The 17,962-nt window shown below is 49.6% G+C and overlaps 1 protein-coding gene across 13 annotated transcripts in view; it reads right to left on the bottom strand.

Moving 5' to 3' along the window:
• Positions 1 to 347: 347 nt before the first annotated feature.
• The window catches only part of MACF1 (microtubule actin crosslinking factor 1), a 146,191-nt gene continuing 128,576 nt past the window's right edge, over positions 348 to 17,962 (bottom strand). For 5 of the 13 annotated variants that reach the window (XM_058856355.1, XM_058856353.1, XM_058856354.1 and 2 more), the window contains 18 exons: positions 17,753 to 17,872; positions 17,426 to 17,595; positions 17,155 to 17,314; positions 16,752 to 16,946; positions 16,012 to 16,140; positions 15,785 to 15,928; positions 15,490 to 15,678; positions 15,076 to 15,193; positions 14,452 to 14,615; positions 13,233 to 13,395; positions 12,994 to 13,148; positions 12,688 to 12,762; positions 11,957 to 11,974; positions 10,057 to 10,174; positions 8,064 to 8,275; positions 7,504 to 7,614; positions 5,700 to 5,823; positions 2,239 to 2,678 (listed from right to left, as the gene is read on the bottom strand). In XM_058856355.1, the coding sequence (XP_058712338.1) occupies positions 2,254 to 2,678; positions 5,700 to 5,823; positions 7,504 to 7,614; positions 8,064 to 8,275; positions 10,057 to 10,174; positions 11,957 to 11,974; positions 12,688 to 12,762; positions 12,994 to 13,148; positions 13,233 to 13,395; positions 14,452 to 14,615; positions 15,076 to 15,193; positions 15,490 to 15,678; positions 15,785 to 15,928; positions 16,012 to 16,140; positions 16,752 to 16,946; positions 17,155 to 17,314; positions 17,426 to 17,595; positions 17,753 to 17,872 (2,790 nt within the window). In that variant the 3' untranslated portion in view covers positions 2,239 to 2,253. Of the gene's footprint in view, positions 2,089 to 2,238; positions 2,679 to 5,699; positions 5,824 to 7,503; positions 7,615 to 8,063; positions 8,276 to 10,056; positions 10,175 to 11,956; positions 11,975 to 12,687; positions 12,763 to 12,993; positions 13,149 to 13,232; positions 13,396 to 14,058; positions 14,131 to 14,451; positions 14,616 to 15,075; positions 15,194 to 15,489; positions 15,679 to 15,784; positions 15,929 to 16,011; positions 16,141 to 16,751; positions 16,947 to 17,154; positions 17,315 to 17,425; positions 17,596 to 17,752; positions 17,873 to 17,962 lie in introns of those variants that run through there. The other 8 variants (XM_058856361.1, XM_058856365.1, XM_058856366.1 and 5 more) reach the window with 6 other exon arrangements.

The raw sequence follows: 17,962 nt of genomic DNA, 5'->3' as shown, positions 1-17,962 counted from the left end.
AGGCTCCTGGGCCAACAAATGCACAGAAATCCATTCCTAGGGATGCTGGGCACCCTCTTCTGACCAAACCAAACCCAGGGACAGCCACCCTCAGTGGCACCCACACCTGGGGACACTCCCCCCCATGGCCACCCCAAACTCTTGGACACCCCCTTGCACCCCTTCCCCTCACATCCACATCCCCACCCTCACCCCCCCCAAACCTGCTGGGTTCCATTTTGGGTCCCAAAATAAACCCCACAATAAAACCAGGGTGCAAACACCCCCTGACTTCCACAGCCACCGCCTTCCCAGGCGGGATCACCAGCTCCAGCTCATCCCCACAAAGCTAACACCGGGGAATAAAGTAGGAGGCAAGATTGTTTATTACCGCAAGCAATTTTAATACAAAAATGTGCCTGTTTTTTTTTTTTTGTTTTTTGTTTTGTTTGTTTTTTTAAACAATTCATTGGTAGAGCTTCAGTTTTGCCTCAATTTGAAACCAATTGAGAGAATCACACAGCAACACGGTCAGAGCCGGAGAGGAACAAATATTTAATAAATACAGGAGCTGTGGAGAGCCCTTTCCCCTGGCCCATCTCCTGGTCACTTGGTCAGTTGGATTTTATTACAAAGAAAAAAAAAAGGAGCGTACAAAAGCAAGACAGGACTTGCAGCGAGTGTGCTGGTGAGACTCATTTCAAGGACAAGCAACTGTGCGTGTAAGTCCAGATTTCTCCTAGGAGCAGAGTTCACATCAATCTCAGCCTGGCTGGAAGTGGAATGACCAGTTAAATAATAAATAGGAAACAAAGAGATGCAGATAAAACAGTGATTGTGTAAGGAACGCCTCGGGGTGGGCTGGTTAAGCCATTCATCCAGAAGAAATCTTGATTTTGGAGGGCCCACCACCATCTGAGTGATCCACACCTGCAATTGTACCCCGTGCTCTCCCCTGGCGTGAAGCTCCTCCTCAAACCCCTCCCCAAAACCCCTCACCCTCGGTTTGTTCTTTAAAAACAAAGTTGTCAGGACAGTATTTTCAAGACAGCAAAATCGTCACGGCCTTTGCTGTAGTGTGTGCAAATTTTATTAAAGTCAAACTCCGCTTTCTTCAGGTAAAACCACGTAGCTTTTAAAAAAAATGGAAACATAAGCCCCAAGTCCCCTCACCTCATGTTTCTCTGGTTGAGGTATCTGTGATTTACAAAAAGAGAGTTCCTTGAACACTGCAGGATTCAGGTCTTTGCTTTTAAATATAATTTACCTTGCTGAGACAGCAAGTTTAGTTTATAAAGATGCATTTAGGAAACAATCCTAAAAGATAAAGCAGGTTCACACCCTGCACCGCGCAGAAATCCTATTTATATTTTAGTTTTTCTTTACACTTTCACATCTTGACCTTTTTTTTTTCCTTTTTTTTTTGCTTCCTTTTTTTTTTTTTAATCTTTTTCTTGATTTTTTTTTTTTCTTTCTCTCCCACATTTCAGTTTTCCAGGCCCCTCTCTAAAAAGGGGTCACTGAGAGGCAAATTTTTTTTTTTTTTTATATCTACATAAATATTCACATGAAAATAGTAACTTACAAAAAAGGAAAAAAAAAAAACAAAACAGAAAAAAAAAAACCCCAAAAACCAAAAACAACAACAAAAAAAAAAACCCAAATAAGGCAGCTTCATAACACAACTTTTCTTTTACACTTTTAACAATATAGTTTCTCCCATTTAGAATAAATATACATCCAATGTACGGCGCGGGGTTAAAAACCGGACACGGGGGTTTGGGGGGGGGTGGCAAATTGGTTGATTTTTGCTTTTTTCCTTCCTCTCCCCTCAGCAGGGGTGCCTGGTACAGTATTATCTTTTAGGGCCCGGAGTTTTTGGGGTGGCAGCGGGCGTTTTCTTGGAGATGGTGGGGATTTTGGAGGGTTTGGCGGCTCCCCGGCGCGAGCTGTGCCCGCCGGCCGCGCTGCTCTCCGAGGTGTCCGAGCACGCCGATTGTGTCTCCAGGAGGTCGAAATCAGAGGCGTCGCTGCCCCGGCGGCTGCTGGCCCTGCTCCCCGTGCGGCTCCCGGCGCGGCTCGTGGGGCGACTCGCTGCTTTCTTGGGGTCTGCAAGGAAGAGAGCGCAGAGAGGTGAGAATGGAGCTGTGTTCCTCCTGCTGCCGCTGCCAGGAGGGGTTTGGTTTGGGTGGTTTTGGGTTTTTCAGCTTCTATGTAAAAATTCTGAACTCCATATAGAGCTTATACAGAAAGTTCTGGTATTTAATTCTGAACTCATACAGAGTTCATATAGCAAGTTCTGGTATTTAATTCTGAACTCCATAGAGAGATCATACAGAAAGTTCTGGTATTTAATTCTGAACTCCATATAGAATTCATATAGAAAGTTCTGGTATTTAACTCTGAACTCCACATAGAATTCATATGGAAAGTTCTGGCATTTAATTCTGAACTCCATAGAGAGATCATACAGAAAGTTCTGGTATTTAATTCTGAACTCCGTATAGAGTTCATATAGAAAGTTCTGGTATTTAATTCTGAACTCCATATAGAGCTTATACAGAAAGTTCTGGTATTTAATTCTGAACTCCTTATAGACATCATACAGCAAGTTCTGGTATTTAATTCTAAACTCCATATAGCAAGTTTTCCTGGTGTCCTGGTGCAGCTCATGGGGCGACTCGCTGCTTTCTTGGGGTCTGCAAGGAAGAGAGCGCAGAGAGGTGAGAATGGAGCTGTGTTCCTCCTGCTGCCGCTGCCAGGAGGGGTTTGGTTTGGGTGGTTTTGGGTTTTTCAGCTTCTATGTAAAAATTCTGAACTCCATATAGAGCTTATACAGAAAGTTCTGGTATTTAATTCTGAACTCATACAGAGTTCATATAGCAAGTTCTGGTATTTAATTCTGAACTCCATAGAGAGATCATATAGAAAGTTCTGGTATTTAATTCTGAATTTCATATAGAGATCATACAGCAAGTTCTGGTATTTAATTCTGAATTTCATATAGAGCTTATGCAGAAAGTTCTGGTATTTAATTCTGGACTCCATATAGAGTTCATATAGCAAGTTCTGGCATTTAATTCTGGACTCTATATAGAGCTTATACAGAAAGTTCTGGTATTTAATTCTGAACTCCTTATAGACATCATACAGCAAGTTCTGGCATTTAATTCTAAACTCCATATAGCAAGTTTTCCTGGTGTATAACTCTGAACTCCATATAGAGCTCATATAGCAAGTTCTGGTATTTAATAATTCTGAACTCCATAGAGAGATCATACAGAAAGTTCTGACATTTAATTCTGAACTCCGTATAGAGCTTATACAGAAAGTTCTGGTATTTAATTCTGAACTCCATAGAGAGTTCATATAGCAAGCTCTGGTATTTAATTCTGAACTCCATAGAGAGATCATATAGAAAGTTCTGGTATTTAATTCTGAACTCCATAGAGAGTTCATATAGCAAGCTCTGGTATTTAATTCTGAACTCCATAGAGAGATCATATAGAAAGTTCTGGTATTTAATTCTGAACTCCATATAGCAAATCCTCCTGGTGTATAACTCTGAACTCCTTATAGAGATCACATAGCAAGTTCTGGTATTTAATTCTGAATTTCATATAGAGATCATACAGCAAGTTCTGGTATTTAATTCTGGACTCCATATAGAGCTTATACAGAAAGTTCTGGTATTTAATTCTGGACTCTATATAGAGCTTATACAGAAAGTTCTGGTATTTAATTCTGAACTCCATATAGAGCTTATACAGAAAGTTCTGGTATTTAATTCTGAACTCCTTATAGACATCATACAGCAAGTTCTGGTATTTAATTCTAAACTCCATATAGCAAGTTTTCCTGGTGTATAACTCTGAACTCCATATAGAGCTCATATAGCAAGTTCTGGTATTTAATAATTCTGAACTCCATAGAGAGATCATACAGAAAGTTCTGGTATTTAATTCTGAACTCCATATAGAGCTTATACAGAAAGTTCTGGTATTTAATTCTGAACTTCAAATAGAGCTTATGCAGAAAGTTCTGGCATTTAATTCTGAACTCCATATAGAGCTTATACAGAAAATTCTGCTATGTAATTCTGAACTCTATCATATAGAGCTTATACAGAAAGTTCTGGTATTTAATTCTGAACTCCATATAGAGCTCATATAGAAAGTTCTGGTATTTAAATCTGAACTCCTTACAGAGTTCATATAGCAAGTTCTGATATTTAACTCTGAACTCCATATAGAGCTTATACAGAAAGTTCTGGTATTTAATTCTGAACTCCATAGAGAGATCATACAGAAAGTTCTGGTGTTTAATAATTCTGAACTCCATATAGAGCTCATATAGCAAGTTCTGGTATTTAATTCTGAATTCCATATAGAGCTCATACAGAAAGTTCTGGTATTTAATTCTGAACTCCATATACAGTTCATATAGAAAGTTCTGGTATTTAATTCTGAACTCCATATAGAGATCATATAGCAAGTTCTGGTGTATAACTCTGAACTCCATATAACAAGTTCTCCTGGTATATATAACTCTGAATTCTATTATACAGAGCTCATACAAGAAGTTCTCCTGGTGTATAACTCTGAACTCCATATAGAGCTCATATAGCAAGTTCTGGTAATGATTTCTGAACTCCATATAGCAAGTTCTCCTGGTGTTAAACTCTGAACTCCACACAGAGCTCCTACAGCAAATTCTGGTGTATAACTCTGAACTCCATATATCAAGTTCTCCTGGTATATTTAACTCTGAACTCCATAGAGAGCTCATACCTCAAATTCTGGTATTTAATTCTGAACTCCATATAGCAAGTTCTGGTACATAACTCTGAATTCTATCATATAGAGATTATACAGCAAGTTCTCCTCACAGACAAAACAATCCTTTTCCAGTCTGAGAACACCGCTGCAGCTTCAGGCCCAAAAAGTGAAAACAACAGCAGGATAAAAACAACAGGAGAACAATCTGGGACTTCATTACCTGAAGCTGTAGTTGGACAATTAATTACAACTTTTCCAATATGGAAATGGACCAAAACTTATCAAAGTATGAAAACTTTTGTGTTTGTGTGATCCATTGTTCATCCTGGGTGGAGCCATGGCCAGGCTCTTGCACTGCCCAAGGTGCATCCTTTGAAGGCTTTTTAATAAATCCCTGCTTTATTCCTTAAATTCTGTCCAGCCCCTGTTCCAGGTCAGCCTCTTAAGGCATCACTCCCCCATCCCTGCACCAGCAGTGAAATCCCCAAAACCCCAAAACTGCCTCCACCAGCACCTCTGAGCTGGCAGGTTCAACATCAGGGTTGATTCAACAGTGAAACCCCCAAAACCCCAAACCTGAGCTGGCAGGTTCAACATCAGGGTTGATTTAACACTGAAAACCCCAAAACCCCAAACCTGAGCTGGCAGGTTCAACATCAGGGTCGATTCAACTGTGAAATCCCCAAAACCCCAAAACTGCCTCCACCAGCACCCCTGAGCTGGCAGGTTCAACATCAGAGTTGATTTAACACTGAAATCCCCAAAACCCCAAACCTGAGCTGGCAGGTTCAACATCAGGGTCGATTCCTTCCCGAATTTCAGCAATTCCTTGGAGTGCAGAGCTGTGCCAGCATCTCCTCCCCCACCACCCACCCCTCAAATATTCTGTATTTTCTCCACCGCCCTGGGGAGGAGTTTTCCCATCTTTTTCCCCTCACTCACCTGCCCGAGTGGTTTTGGCACCTGTGGAGACCGGTGAGGAGCTGTTACTGGTGTCCCCAGCCAGGGAGGTGCGGCTGGAGTGGAAGGTGGGGCGTTTCAGCTTGCTGCCCGCCGAGGGGGTGACCTTGGGAGGAAGCACACACAGGACATCCTTCAGCTGTCACCTGCACAGAGACCACCTCACATCCCAGAGGGATCCACAGAAAAAATCTGGGCATCTAAGGAACCCCCATCTCAATGGTCAGGGAGGGCACCAGCTGCTGTTTCAGTGCTTCAGCAAGAAAGGGAAAAGCCCAAATCCTGAAAATTTGGAGGGGAATGGCAGATTGTGAGCTGCAGGGATTTGTTGGGAAAAAGAAAATCCCAAGCAAAGCTGTTAAGAGACAGCATCAGCTGGGCTTGAAACCCCCACAAAAGGGAACGTGGAATAGGGAAGAAGAGGGATTTTAGCATCCAAGCAGCTCAGGAGAATTTTGGAAGGTCAAGCCCGACTTGGGACCTTGAGTAGCACAACTCATTGTGGGGAGAGGTGCAGGGACACCCTGGTGCTGATGTTTACACCACTCCCAGTGCCCAGAGACAGCCAAATTGGAAAAATGATGGACACAAAGCTCAGCAGATCAGCTCTGGCTGCCTTTTCCTGACCTTTAAGATGTGGGAAGTGCAGCTGGTGTGGGGTGAAGCAGCACAACAGGCAACTCTGCTCCCGCTGCTGCTGCAGGAAGCCAAGGGGAAGGTGCCAGCAGGGCAAGGGCACCTGGATCCAGCTGGAAAAGGCAGCTCCAGTTCCTGCTCACCATCCAAAGCTCTGGGTTTGGAAAGAGCCTGCCAGGGGTGTCCCCCAGCCCCGGGGTTTTTAGCAGTGCTGCATCCCTGGAGAGATGGACACAGAGCCCAGAGGGCATTTCCCACAGGGAAATGCCTTTTTTTCCTCCATCCCTTGGGATTTTGTGATTTTTGGGAACCTCAGAAATGTTGGAATGTGATGAAACTGGAGCTGCAGGGGGGAGAGGGGCAGCTGAGGGAATCAAAATCCATTAACACGCGATTTTCAAGGTACCACCGTCATCAGCAGAGATTTCGATTCTCATCCTTGATCCTATTTTAAAATAGGCAGCAAGCATCAATTTGGGGAAATTGGGGAAGTTCTCCTGACCTGGTGAATCAAATTAATCCATTTTCCACATGGAAGCACCGCTGAGCAAGACACAGTTACCTCACCAGCGCAGCGAACCACCACGATCTACCCAGCGCTTCTCACCGCCCTGCAAGGAAATTTTCCTGCAAGGGCAGGAAAAGCCCACGAGGAGGCTGAAAAACTTCAGGGAAACCCAAATTCATCCTCCTGGGAGCATCAAGGCGGCGGCTGGACACGCCAGACGTGCTTCAACACGGTGCCAACCACAAGCTCTCCATAAAACTGCGGCGGCGTGGTGACGGCGCATGCGCTGCAGCCGATTTTCAAGTCTCAACTCGGCTGCTGGATTTCAATTTTTCAGGAAGCCAAAGGCGTCCCCTTTCCAATAAAAGCTGGGAAAATTAATATATTTTTCGAATCACCAGAGGATTAACACGGTTTGGGAAGCGGGTGAAGGTGAATTGGAAGCTTTACTCTGATGCTGATTTCATTTTAATCCGAGTTAGAGACTGATGAAAAACGCCAACAGTGGGAGCGTTAGCGGTGCTAAAAGCGCTGCTCTACCGCGAGGAAAGCGTTAAGAGCAGGCAGGGGAGTGGGATGACTCCGTGGAAGGGGCACTCCAGCCTGCCAGCAGCTCCTTGGGGCTGGCAGACCATACTCTACCTCGGTGCTCGGGAGCTGGAAGTCGGAATAATCGAATCCCCTCAGGGGGGTGCCCGCTTTACTGTTTATCAACCAGGGTTTGTCATAACATCGAGAGAAGTGATGTGGAGTCTGTGAAATGGAAAAGCCAAGGAAGGGGAGGAGAGGTGGGATGGAAAAAAAAAAATTTAAAAGATGAAAAAAAAAAAGAAAAAAAGAGAAATGGGAGAGTATCTGGAAAATGGCACAAAAACAGAGCGAGAACGGGAGTTACACAAATTAAAATAAAGGGGAAAAACCCAAAAGGTGATGAAATAATGGCATGGTGGGGAAGGAGAGGTGAGGGGTGATGGCTTCCTCCTGCCAGCACAGCCCAGCCCCGGGCACCAGGAGCTTCGGTGAGCGCTGGGGACCCTCCTGTGCAGCCACAGGGATCCAAGGCTGGAAAACTGGAAACCCATCCCACCCCCATCCCACCACTGAGCACCTTCCAGAACCTTCCTCAAAGCCCAGCCTCCCTCCTCCTGCTCATCTGGGCTTTGGAGAGCAGCTTCTGAAGGGAAAGGGGAGCTTCACCCCACCTTGGCTCCGCTGGCCGGAGTGGCCGGCGAGGAGGGCATGGAGGCGCAGCTGTGGTTGCTCTGGCTGGCGCTGGAGCTGGATCGTGTCGGGGAGGCTGCTCGGGAGGAGGGTTTGGATCTCCGGCCCCGCGAGCGGAACGGGGTCATTCCCTGCGAGGCTCCCTCCGGCAGGATGAACTTCTCCCGCAGCTCCAGGTTGGTCCGGCCTCGTGCTGGAAGGGGAGGAAGGAGAGGAGAGCTCAGCTCTGGAGGGACCCAGCACCTTCAGGATGCTCCAGCTTCCTTGGGCATCTCCCCACGCCCATCTCCGAGCCCTGGTTCTCCTGCTCTGCCTTAAAACCACCTCCTGCCACGGATCAGCTCTTTGAGAAACTGGCTGATGAAAAGCTGCCCCAGGCCCAGGAGTTCACACTGGATGCTCTGCTCCTCTCTTGTGGAAAAGCATCCTGATGGCCTTCAAACTCATCCTGATGGCCATTAAACTCATCCTGATGGCCATTAAACTCATCCTGATGGCCATTAAACTCATCCTGATGGCCTTCAAACTCATCCTGATGGCCTTTAAACTCATCCTGAAGGCCTTCAAACTCATCCTGATGGCCTTCAAGCTCATCCTGATGGCCTTCAAACTCATCCTGATGGCCTTCAAACTCATCCTGAAGGCCTTCAAACTCATCCTGATGGCCTTTAAACTCATCCTGAAGGCCTTTAAACTCATCCTGATGGCCTTCAAACTCATCCTGATGGCCTTCAAACTCATCCTGATGGCCATTAAACTCATCCTGATGGCCATTAAACTCATCCTGATGGCCTTCAAACTCATCCTGATGGCCTTCAAACTCATCCTGATGGCCTTCAAACTCATCCTGAAGGCCTTTAAACTCATCCTGATGGCCTTCAAACTCATCCTGAAGGCCTTCAAACTCATCCTGATGGCCTTCAAACTCATCCTGATGGCCATTAAACTCACCGTGTCACAACAGCGGCCAATGTGATCTCTAAGGTGGCTCAAAAACAGCAAAAGCAGCTTTGAAGGGTTGAGATTCTCGATAATCTGAGAGAGATTCTGCCCCCCACGCATTTTTTGGGGGGAGAGAGGAGAGAAAACCGCCTTCCCAACTTTTCCAACCAGCCACTGAAAACCAACTTTTCCAAACTTTCATCCAAACTTTCACCCAAACGCCTCAAAGAGCTGGAGAGGGTCTCCCTTCCACAAGCAAGGGGCACAACCAAGCAGGGAGAAGGTCTGTGGGCTTCAGCTCCTGGGCCAGCTGACGTGTGCCAGTGCTTCATGCTCAGGGGTGTTCAAACCGAGAGCGAGGGCATGCAGCGAGCCTTACACCGGAGGAATTCCGGAGCCGACGGATTACGGAGCAGAAAGCCAAGAAAAGCAGGAGGGAAGTGGCACGCTGAGATAACCAAGGGATAGAAACAACCTCGATGTCTGCTGCAAAGCGTGAAGGGCGGAGGAGGAGGAGGAGGAGCAGGAAAACACCCTGAGGGCTCAGCTCGCTGTAAATCATGCTGCTTTCAGCAACAGCCGTCGGGCAGCCGGAGCGCGGAATGCAGCAGCTTGAACAAGACACAGCCGAAGCAATTAACACCCCAGAGACCCCAGGGAAACGTGGAGCACTCTCCAAAACACGCTCCAGCCCCTGGCTAATCCTGCTCTGTCCCCTGCTCGTGGCTCCTGTCCAGCCCAGGGGCTCTGACCGCTGTCAAACCTCAAGGTTTTGGGAATCAGGCGACCCCAGCTCCACTTGTTGGGGTGTTAAAAGCAAGGAAAACACAACCCTTCCCTCTTTCCCTGGATAAACACTGCCAGGTTTGCTGCAGCATCACCAAATCCGGTGATTCCACCTTCTCCATTTGCTTTTGGATCTGTTTTCTCCAGCTCCTGCCCATCTGGACAATGACCCACGCCGGTCCCCCAGCCACAGCATCCAAACTGCCCTCCGTGGGTGGGAAGACTCAGATTGAACCAAAACCTCACCTCTGCACGGGTCATTCTTCACCAGAAACTCGTCCAGGGCCATCCATCCTCCGCCCACACGGACCATGACCGTGCTCCGCAGGATACGGACCAGCCGCAGCTGCTGGGAATCGCCGAACTGTGGAGCCAAGGAAAAGCTCAGGGAAAGGGGAACAACCAAGGGAATGCAGCTCCTTCCCTCCCCAGGCTGCACCAAAGGCTTTCATCCACCTGTTTCATGGTTTAAAGGCTTCTCCAGGCAGGTTTTGTTGGGATAAATGCAAGGTGATGCAAATTGATGAGGAGTTTTCCTGCCTGGTTTGAAGCCGATGTAACCAACCAAAACTCTTTAGTTTTAAAGATTTATTTTTTTTTTTTAGAGCAGCAATTTTAGAATTTGGGGTTTGGATGGGTTTTCTCAGCCAGAACTGTAGTTCTCTGGTTGTTTTTGTGAAGGAAACAGAGGCTGGCAGTGCCCTGACCCTGCTGGTGCAGCCCACGAGGGAAGGTGCCAGGTGATTCAGCAGGACAAGCCGAGCCAGACACCTCTGACCACCACCAAGTCTGAAATCCAGGGATTCCCCTGAGCCTCAGACTTGACCCCCAGCAGCCACAAAGCCCCTGCTGCAGCAGTGAGGATGTTTGGGTGAGTGCAGAGTGGTGGGAATCCAGGCAGGAATCCCCAGCAAATGTTGATTAGTGATTGCGATGTTCATTAGTGGTTTGAAATGCCTGTGGTATCAAAAAAAAAGTGCACCCTGGATCAAAAGCATGTGCTTATAAAGCTCCCCTCAATCTCCTGGGAGGGACATGGAGAGCCTGGCTTGGATGTGGCAGCTCTGCTGGTGGCTGCAGACAGGTTTTAGAAGCAAGACTGTCTCCAGAATCATCAAAAAAAGGGGAAAAAACCCCAAATATCTGACCCATTTTCTTTGGGTGGAGATGCAAAAATTGGAGATTCAATGAAAACAGTGACTGGAGGTGACATCTCTGGATGACCTGGAGCATTGGTGGATCTCCCTGCTCCAGGGTCCCACCAAGCTGTCCTTGTCCCAGAGCTGCTGCCACTGTGCTCACAGGCAGGGGAGGGAGCAGGGAACTTCCTCCCTCTCTCCAGGCTCTGTGTGAGGTGTCCTTCAAGAGCCAACCCCAGGGACGAATCAGTTCTCATAATTTTTCAGTTTTTGTTGAAAACATCTCAAGAATCAAAGCCAAAGCTCTCAGGAGTCACCCACTTCCAACATCCAAGTTTGTTTCGTTTTGGGCATCTTTTGGGGAGTCTTTTTGGGTGGGCACCATCACTGCATGTGAGAAAGGAGCTTTTTTTTTATCTGGGCAGGGGCAGTGGGGACATCAGGGGGACATCAGGGGTGCTCCAGCCCTGTTCCAAAGGGAGCTGGGCTCACCCCAGGTGACAACACTCTCAGGAAACATGCAGGTTCTGGGAGGGGAGCTTGCCCCAGAGAGGAGTTCCTCAGTGGGAGTAGCAGGGATGAGGGTTTAGTTGTCCTACAGGATTGCTCAGCGCTCTCATTCCATGGTGATTGCAGCCCAACCCCACCCTGAGCCTGGTGCAGGTGGTACCCCCTGGGCTGGCACACATCCACCTGTGTGTCCCCTGTCCATTCACCACCATCATCATCCCCAATATATCCAGGAGAGGAACCCAGAGGGAAAAAACTTCCCTGCTTTTGCCAAATCCTGCTTTTTCCATTGAATTTTGCTCTTTTTTCTGCCCAATCTTTTTTTTTGTTTTTGTTTTTCCTGGGGTGGCACTCCTCTGTACCAGGCTCTGCTGAGCAGCACTCCCAGATCACATCCTCCCACAGCACCACAGGACAGAGCAGCACCACAACACACAGAGCTACAGTGGTTAAAAAAATTCCAGAGGTGAGAGACAGCACCGCAAGGTAAACTGTACCTGATTGCCGAGGAAGAACTACGGAGAGAGAGGAGTTGGAGGGAGAGGGAAGGGGGAGAGGGGAGCAAAGTCCAGAGGAAGAGGAGGGGAAAGAAAAACAAGAAAAAACATTTATGGGATTAACAGTGCAATAATAATGAAATCTGTTAACTGCAGGAGTCAGAAATCCGGGGGGGTTTGGGCTCTTTGGGGGGAAGGAGAAGCTCTGGGAGCTTTGGGGCCGGTGCTGCCGGAGCGGGATCGGCTCCTCCCGGCTGGAACATCAACCCCAAACCCAGCTGGGGCAGGAAAAGTGGGAATTCTGCCACCACTTCACCTCGGTGAAGGGCTTGAAACATAAACAGCAGCTCATTACAAAGAGATTCTGTCATGAAATTATTCTCCCTTCTTCGGGAGCGAGCTAAGAAAAACACAGGCACAAGGTACACTCATCCAGGAGGGAAACTTCAAGGGCGGCTCCTGCCCAGTGAATGCAGCATTTCACGGGGCCCCTGGGCTGCCTGCCCCAGAACAGGGACACTTTTATGTTCTCCCAATTCAGGGAACGCCCTGGGGCCAAGGATGGAGCTGGGAAAACACATCCCAGCCACCTCCACCGCTGCCAGGGGACGAGGTCTCCGCCTCACCCCGGGTCCCCCCGTGCCAAGCTGGGCACCCCTGGGTGATCCCCCCTCCCTGGGTGGGAAGGGGGAGCAGGATCTGGGGGAGGTTTCCATCCCCCTCTGCCTTACCCGGTATTTGTTCTCGCCGATCTGCTCCACTTGGAATCTCTTGGCACACTTGCACTGGGCCACTTGCCTGGTGACCTGCCACCAGCAACACGAGAGGTGAGGAACCAGGACTTGGGGACAAATCACTTCTCAGACAAAACAGCCCCAAGCAGCCTTTCCTTCCAAAACACGCTCGGTTCCGACCAATTAATTTGGCTCAGCGCCGCTGAAATCCCGTTTTAATCTGATTTTTCTCTTCCCCACTGCCAACCCAAAGCCTGAACCACCCCCTACCCTGCTGAGCACCCCCTTTTTCTGGTGCTTCACCTCATCCTCGATCTTGTCAGCGTCAGTGGTGGGTCTGTAGGCGTCCTTGTTGGGGTGGAGGGCAGCCACAAACTCGTAGTAGTCGATGTAGCCGTCACCGTCGCGGTCGAAGATATCGGCCACCGCCGTCATCTCCAGCTTGGTGGTGGGGAATTCTGGAGGGAGAAGGCAATGAGGGAAGCTCCTCAGTCAGAGCCAGGGATGCAGGAGCAGCAGGGCTGTGTTTTCCAGGGACTCACTGGAAGCCAGGATGCCGTCGATGAATTCCTGCCGGGTGATCTTCCCGTCCTGGTCCTTGTCGATGCGCCGGAAGAAATCCATCACCCGGGATTTCTTGTGGTTCATCCAGCGCATGTACTTCTTCCTCCAGACGTCAAAGTCGAAGTTGGCAAACTCCTTCAACTGGAAGGAAAAGCCAGGGAGGGTCAGTGGGGGAAATCCCAAAGGAGCAGCACCCACAGAACCACCCCAAAACCCCCCTCGGGTGAGCTCCCGGCGCTGCTGCTCCCTGCCCGCCCTCCTGGGAAGGTTTATTTGGGTTTATCCAGGTAATTCCCAGTGAGGGGCTGCCCAAATTGAATTCCCAGCACAGGACACACAGCAGAGCTGACAGCCAGAGTGTGGGTTGTGCATCCCAGGAGCTTGGGATGCAGCATGGGGACACACAGGCAGGGAAGATCAGCTATGGGCACACAGACACACACACACACACACACATCATCTGCTTGGCCTTCTGGGGATGCTTCCTCACCCCAGCCACTTGCTAGGGAGGAATTCCCACTGCCAGCATCATTTTGGGCATGGATCTCCCCTCTCCCCTTCCCTCTGAGCAGCCAAGAAGGGATTTCTTGCTCATTTTTCCAGCTCTGCAAATCCCAGCCTCACACACTCCAATTTAAACACCTTTCTTATCTCCCCACCCTAAAAGGAGCCCTGTGACCCCACCAGCTCAAGCAGCTCACACCAAGGTAAGACAACAATTTTAAGGGGTTTTTTTTGGGTTATTTTTGTCTCTCTCTAAACATTCTTGGGGTGAAAAGCAACAAAGAAAAAACATGAATACGAAGGAACTGAACTGACCTACAGCAAAAGCAACAAAAAACAAAAAAAAACACCACTCACTTCTGGGCATAGCTGCTTTGTTAAGCATAAATAAAAACAAAAATGACATTAGATGGTTGGATAAAATAGAGACAGCAATTGTTAAACTAATTACTAGGAGGAAAGCCTGGCTGTCATTAACTCTACAGATACCAAATACAGCGGCACGAAGCTGGTTAATGGGCAGTTAATTACTTAATTACCAAAGGGTTTTTAGCCTTAATATTTTCAGGAATATTTGATTTCTGGAAAGGCAGCAGGAACAGCCTGCAAGAGCTGGGGCAGCACTGATTTAAAACGCTTCTTGCACCTCTCTGGGGGTGAACTCCCAGCTCCCACCCAGCCTGGGGCTGTTACCTCCTCCAGCCTGTCCAGGGCATCGTTGAGCTTCCTCTGCCTCTCCAGGGCCAGCAGCCAGACCTGCTGCCAGCGTGCTGAGAGCTGGTTTATCCTGGGATTCTTGGTTTCTGACTGGGAGATGATGGGCATGCTGGGGGGAGCAGCCTGCCCCAAGGATTTCCCTGGGAAAAAAAGGGAGAGAAGTTGTTTGAGGGGTTGTTGGTGGGTGCAGTGAGTCTGAAGAGCAGCAGTGAGATGTGTTTTGGGTCTTTTTTTTTGGAAGGGAAAACCTCCCACGGCTTTGCTGGTTGCTGTCCCAAGGGATGCAGCGTCCCCAGCGAGGAGGACAGGGTGACAGACATCAGGAATTCACACTGGGCTCTGGCTTCATGAAAACCACATAAAAAGACCCCAAAACTTCATCCCAAAGCAGCTGCACAGAGAGGGAAGAGAGCAGCGCTGGCCCGAACATCCCCCAGGAACAGCACACCCTGTTTTGGGAAACGCCACCTGGATCCTCCCCTCCTGACAAGGCTCAGCCGCCTTCCTGAAGAGCAGGATGCCTTGTTAATTGATAATCAAAGCTAATTAGCTCCCTAGGAATTTCATTTCCTGCCATCCTAGGACCAGGAGCAGACTCACTGTTGCTGCGGGACTTGTCGATGAAGGGCCCGTGGGGCGGCTCCGTCGCTTTTCTCTTGTAGGTCTTCGTCACCCGGTCCACGTCCGGCTGTTTCCGTGTCATCTCCTCCATAAAGGACTGTCAGAACACACAAAGGATAAAAAAAACCTTTACAATTTCAGCCTTTTTTTGGTTCCCAGCCCTCGCTGGGAATGTGGCAGGCCTGTGGAGGGAGGTGAGCATCAAGCACCAGCGACTGGGGGCTGTGGTTGAGCTGCTGGCTTGATGCTCAAATCCAGCTCTGGCTTGGATTTGCCAGGGGTGGAGCTCATCCCTGAGCTGGTTTTGCTCCAGTTGGGTCCCACGCTGCTTTAACAGGGAATTCCAGGAGAAGTCAGTGCCAGGGGAAGCTCCCTGCTCAGCTTGGGGCTCACCTGGTGCTCGGAGATGAGCGCTTTGACCTGCTCAATATTCTGGGGCATGGGGTCCTGGTCCCGCTGGATCAGGGTGGTCTCAGCCCACTGGATCCAAGCCAGCAGCTCCTCCAGAAGCTCTGCATTGGCCACCAGCTCGGAAAGCGCCGACTCCAGTCTCTGCTGGTGCTGCTTTGCCCATGTGAGAACCTGTTGGAAACACGGGGTGACCACCCAGTGTCAGGGAAACCTGGAGCAGAACCCATGGCCACCCCTGGAACCACCCTCAGCCTGGAACTAACCCTGCAGGACTCACCTCCTCAAACCTGGCTCGGATGATGGTGATCCAGTGCTTGATGGTGGTGATGCAGTCGGGGTGGCAGGCGCCCAGGATGACCTCGCCCATCCCCACAGCTGCGTTCACATCCGCCCTCTTCTCCTCCACTTTCTTCATGAACTCCTGGAAGCCCCAAAGGAATTATTTGGTGATTTTCCCCTTTCTAAACCCGGCCTGGGCTGTGTTTTTGGAGCTTCCCCCGTTACCTTGTGGGCATCAATGAGGGCCTGCAGGGCCTCGGCGTCGTCCGGCAGCGCTCCCCGAAAGCGCAGGGACTGCTCCGCTTCCGAGAGCCACTCCAGCAGCATGTGCACGGCTGTCCTGAACTCCTCAGCCTGCAGCAACAACAGCACAGGCAAAAGTCAGCCCTCCACCTCCCCAGACAGCCTGCTGCATTCACTCCTGGCAGCTGGAGTGACAACAAGGCTTTAAAAATGGACAAAAAGGGGGGACAGCCCTGTTTGGGACTGGGGTTTGGGCTGCCGGGTCCTGCAGCGCTCAGGCACCTCCCTCCCCTCAGCATCAGCTGCACTGAAGAAGGAAATGTTTTTAAAAACAGCACAAGTGCTGTATCCTGAGCCATTTGGCACCTGGGTGGTTTATTCTGTAAATTGTCTACTTGACGTAAAAGCCGCTTAAAAGCCTTTGACCTTTTTGGTTGGTTTTTTTTTTTAGCTTCAGTGGAGTCTCTCTGGACACTGGCAAACGCCAGCCTGGCCTGCCTGATCACTGTTGTGCACATCAGTGAAATCTTTCCATCCTCCCTTTTCAAACCAGCCTTCATCTGCTCATTTTTTAGGAGAACTGATATTGTTCCTGCAGGAACCACTGCAGGGCTGGCGTGTCCTGCCTGGCCAGGGCAAAACCTCATCCTCGAGCTTGGAACAAACCTGGAGCCCAGCAAAGCCCCCCAAGAGAGTTTCCAGCCCTGTTTTTTTCTCCTCACCTGCTTCAGGGCCTGCTCCAGGCGGGTTTGCTTGGACACAGACAGCTTGCACACGGTGTCCCAGCGGTTGCTCAGCTCCTGCAGCTGCACCTTCACCCAGGTGGTGTCGTCACGGCTGTTCTCGATCAGCTCCCGGCCCGAGCGCTTCAGCACCTGCACCGTCCCCGTGCGCTTCCCCAGCTCCTTCTGGAACACCTGGGTGGAGACAGCAGAGGCTGAGCAAGCTCAGGCAGCCCCACTCCTGTCACATTCCCAGTAGTGTGGAAGTTCTAATCTTTTTGCTGTTTTTTCCCCTCTTTATGCAGGAAAGCAGGACACCAACTCTGCGTCGCTGCTCTTCGGCTCCTGGGGAGGAGAAACCTCCTCCAGGCCTTGGAGAAGAGCTGGGGAGAGCTGTTCTCACCTTGTGAGCATCCATCAGGTTCATGACCAGATCCAGGTCCCCGTGGACGGGCTGGTCCTCGGCCAGCTGAGGTTCCACCTTGTAGAGCCAGTCCACCAAAGCCTGCAGAGCATCCATGAACTGCCCGGAGAACAGCAGGGCTTCTTCCAGCTTGTGCTGCCTGGAAAACAAACCTCCCAGTGAGCTTCCAGCTCCTCTTGTCACATCCCAGTGACCTCCAGCCTCCCCATGAAATCCCTGTGGCACACAGGGGCCTTGGGGCTGGCCTCACCTTTCCACCGATTTCCCGCACACCGTGTCCCACTTATCCCGGACTTCTCCCAGCAGGTTGTCCAGCTTTTGAGTGTCATCTGCAAGCAAGGCTTTTTCTTTGAGGGCTCTGCCTGTCCTGATGGTGGTGTCGTAGACAGGCTGCTTCCCACCCAGAGTCTTCTGGAACTCCTGGGAAACGGAGAGAAAACAAAACGGCTTCAGAGAGCCTCGGCTCTGAGGATTCCCAGATTTCCATGGCAATGGGAGGCATGGATGTGCTTTCCTCCTCTCCCTGCTCACCCTCCCAGCAGAGCCCCTTCCCAGCCTGGCTTTGGCAGAGTTTCACCTTGTGCTTGGAGAGCTGGAGCTTGATTTTGTCAGGATCATTGGAGATCTCCAGCTCTGAGTCCAGGTGGTTCTCTGCATCCTCCAGCCAATCAATCAGCTTCTTCCAGGCTTCGTGGAACTGCAAGGCAACACGAGCAAGCCTGAAATTCCACCCTGGTGGTGTCCCCAGTCCCTCTGTGCTCCTGGGACTCCTGCTGGCCGTTCCCTG

Source organism: Poecile atricapillus, chromosome 24 (genome assembly GCF_030490865.1).
Source record: "Poecile atricapillus isolate bPoeAtr1 chromosome 24, bPoeAtr1.hap1, whole genome shotgun sequence".
Taxonomy (NCBI): domain Eukaryota; kingdom Metazoa; phylum Chordata; class Aves; order Passeriformes; family Paridae; genus Poecile; species Poecile atricapillus.
This window is presented reverse-complemented; position numbering and strand designations above follow the sequence as displayed.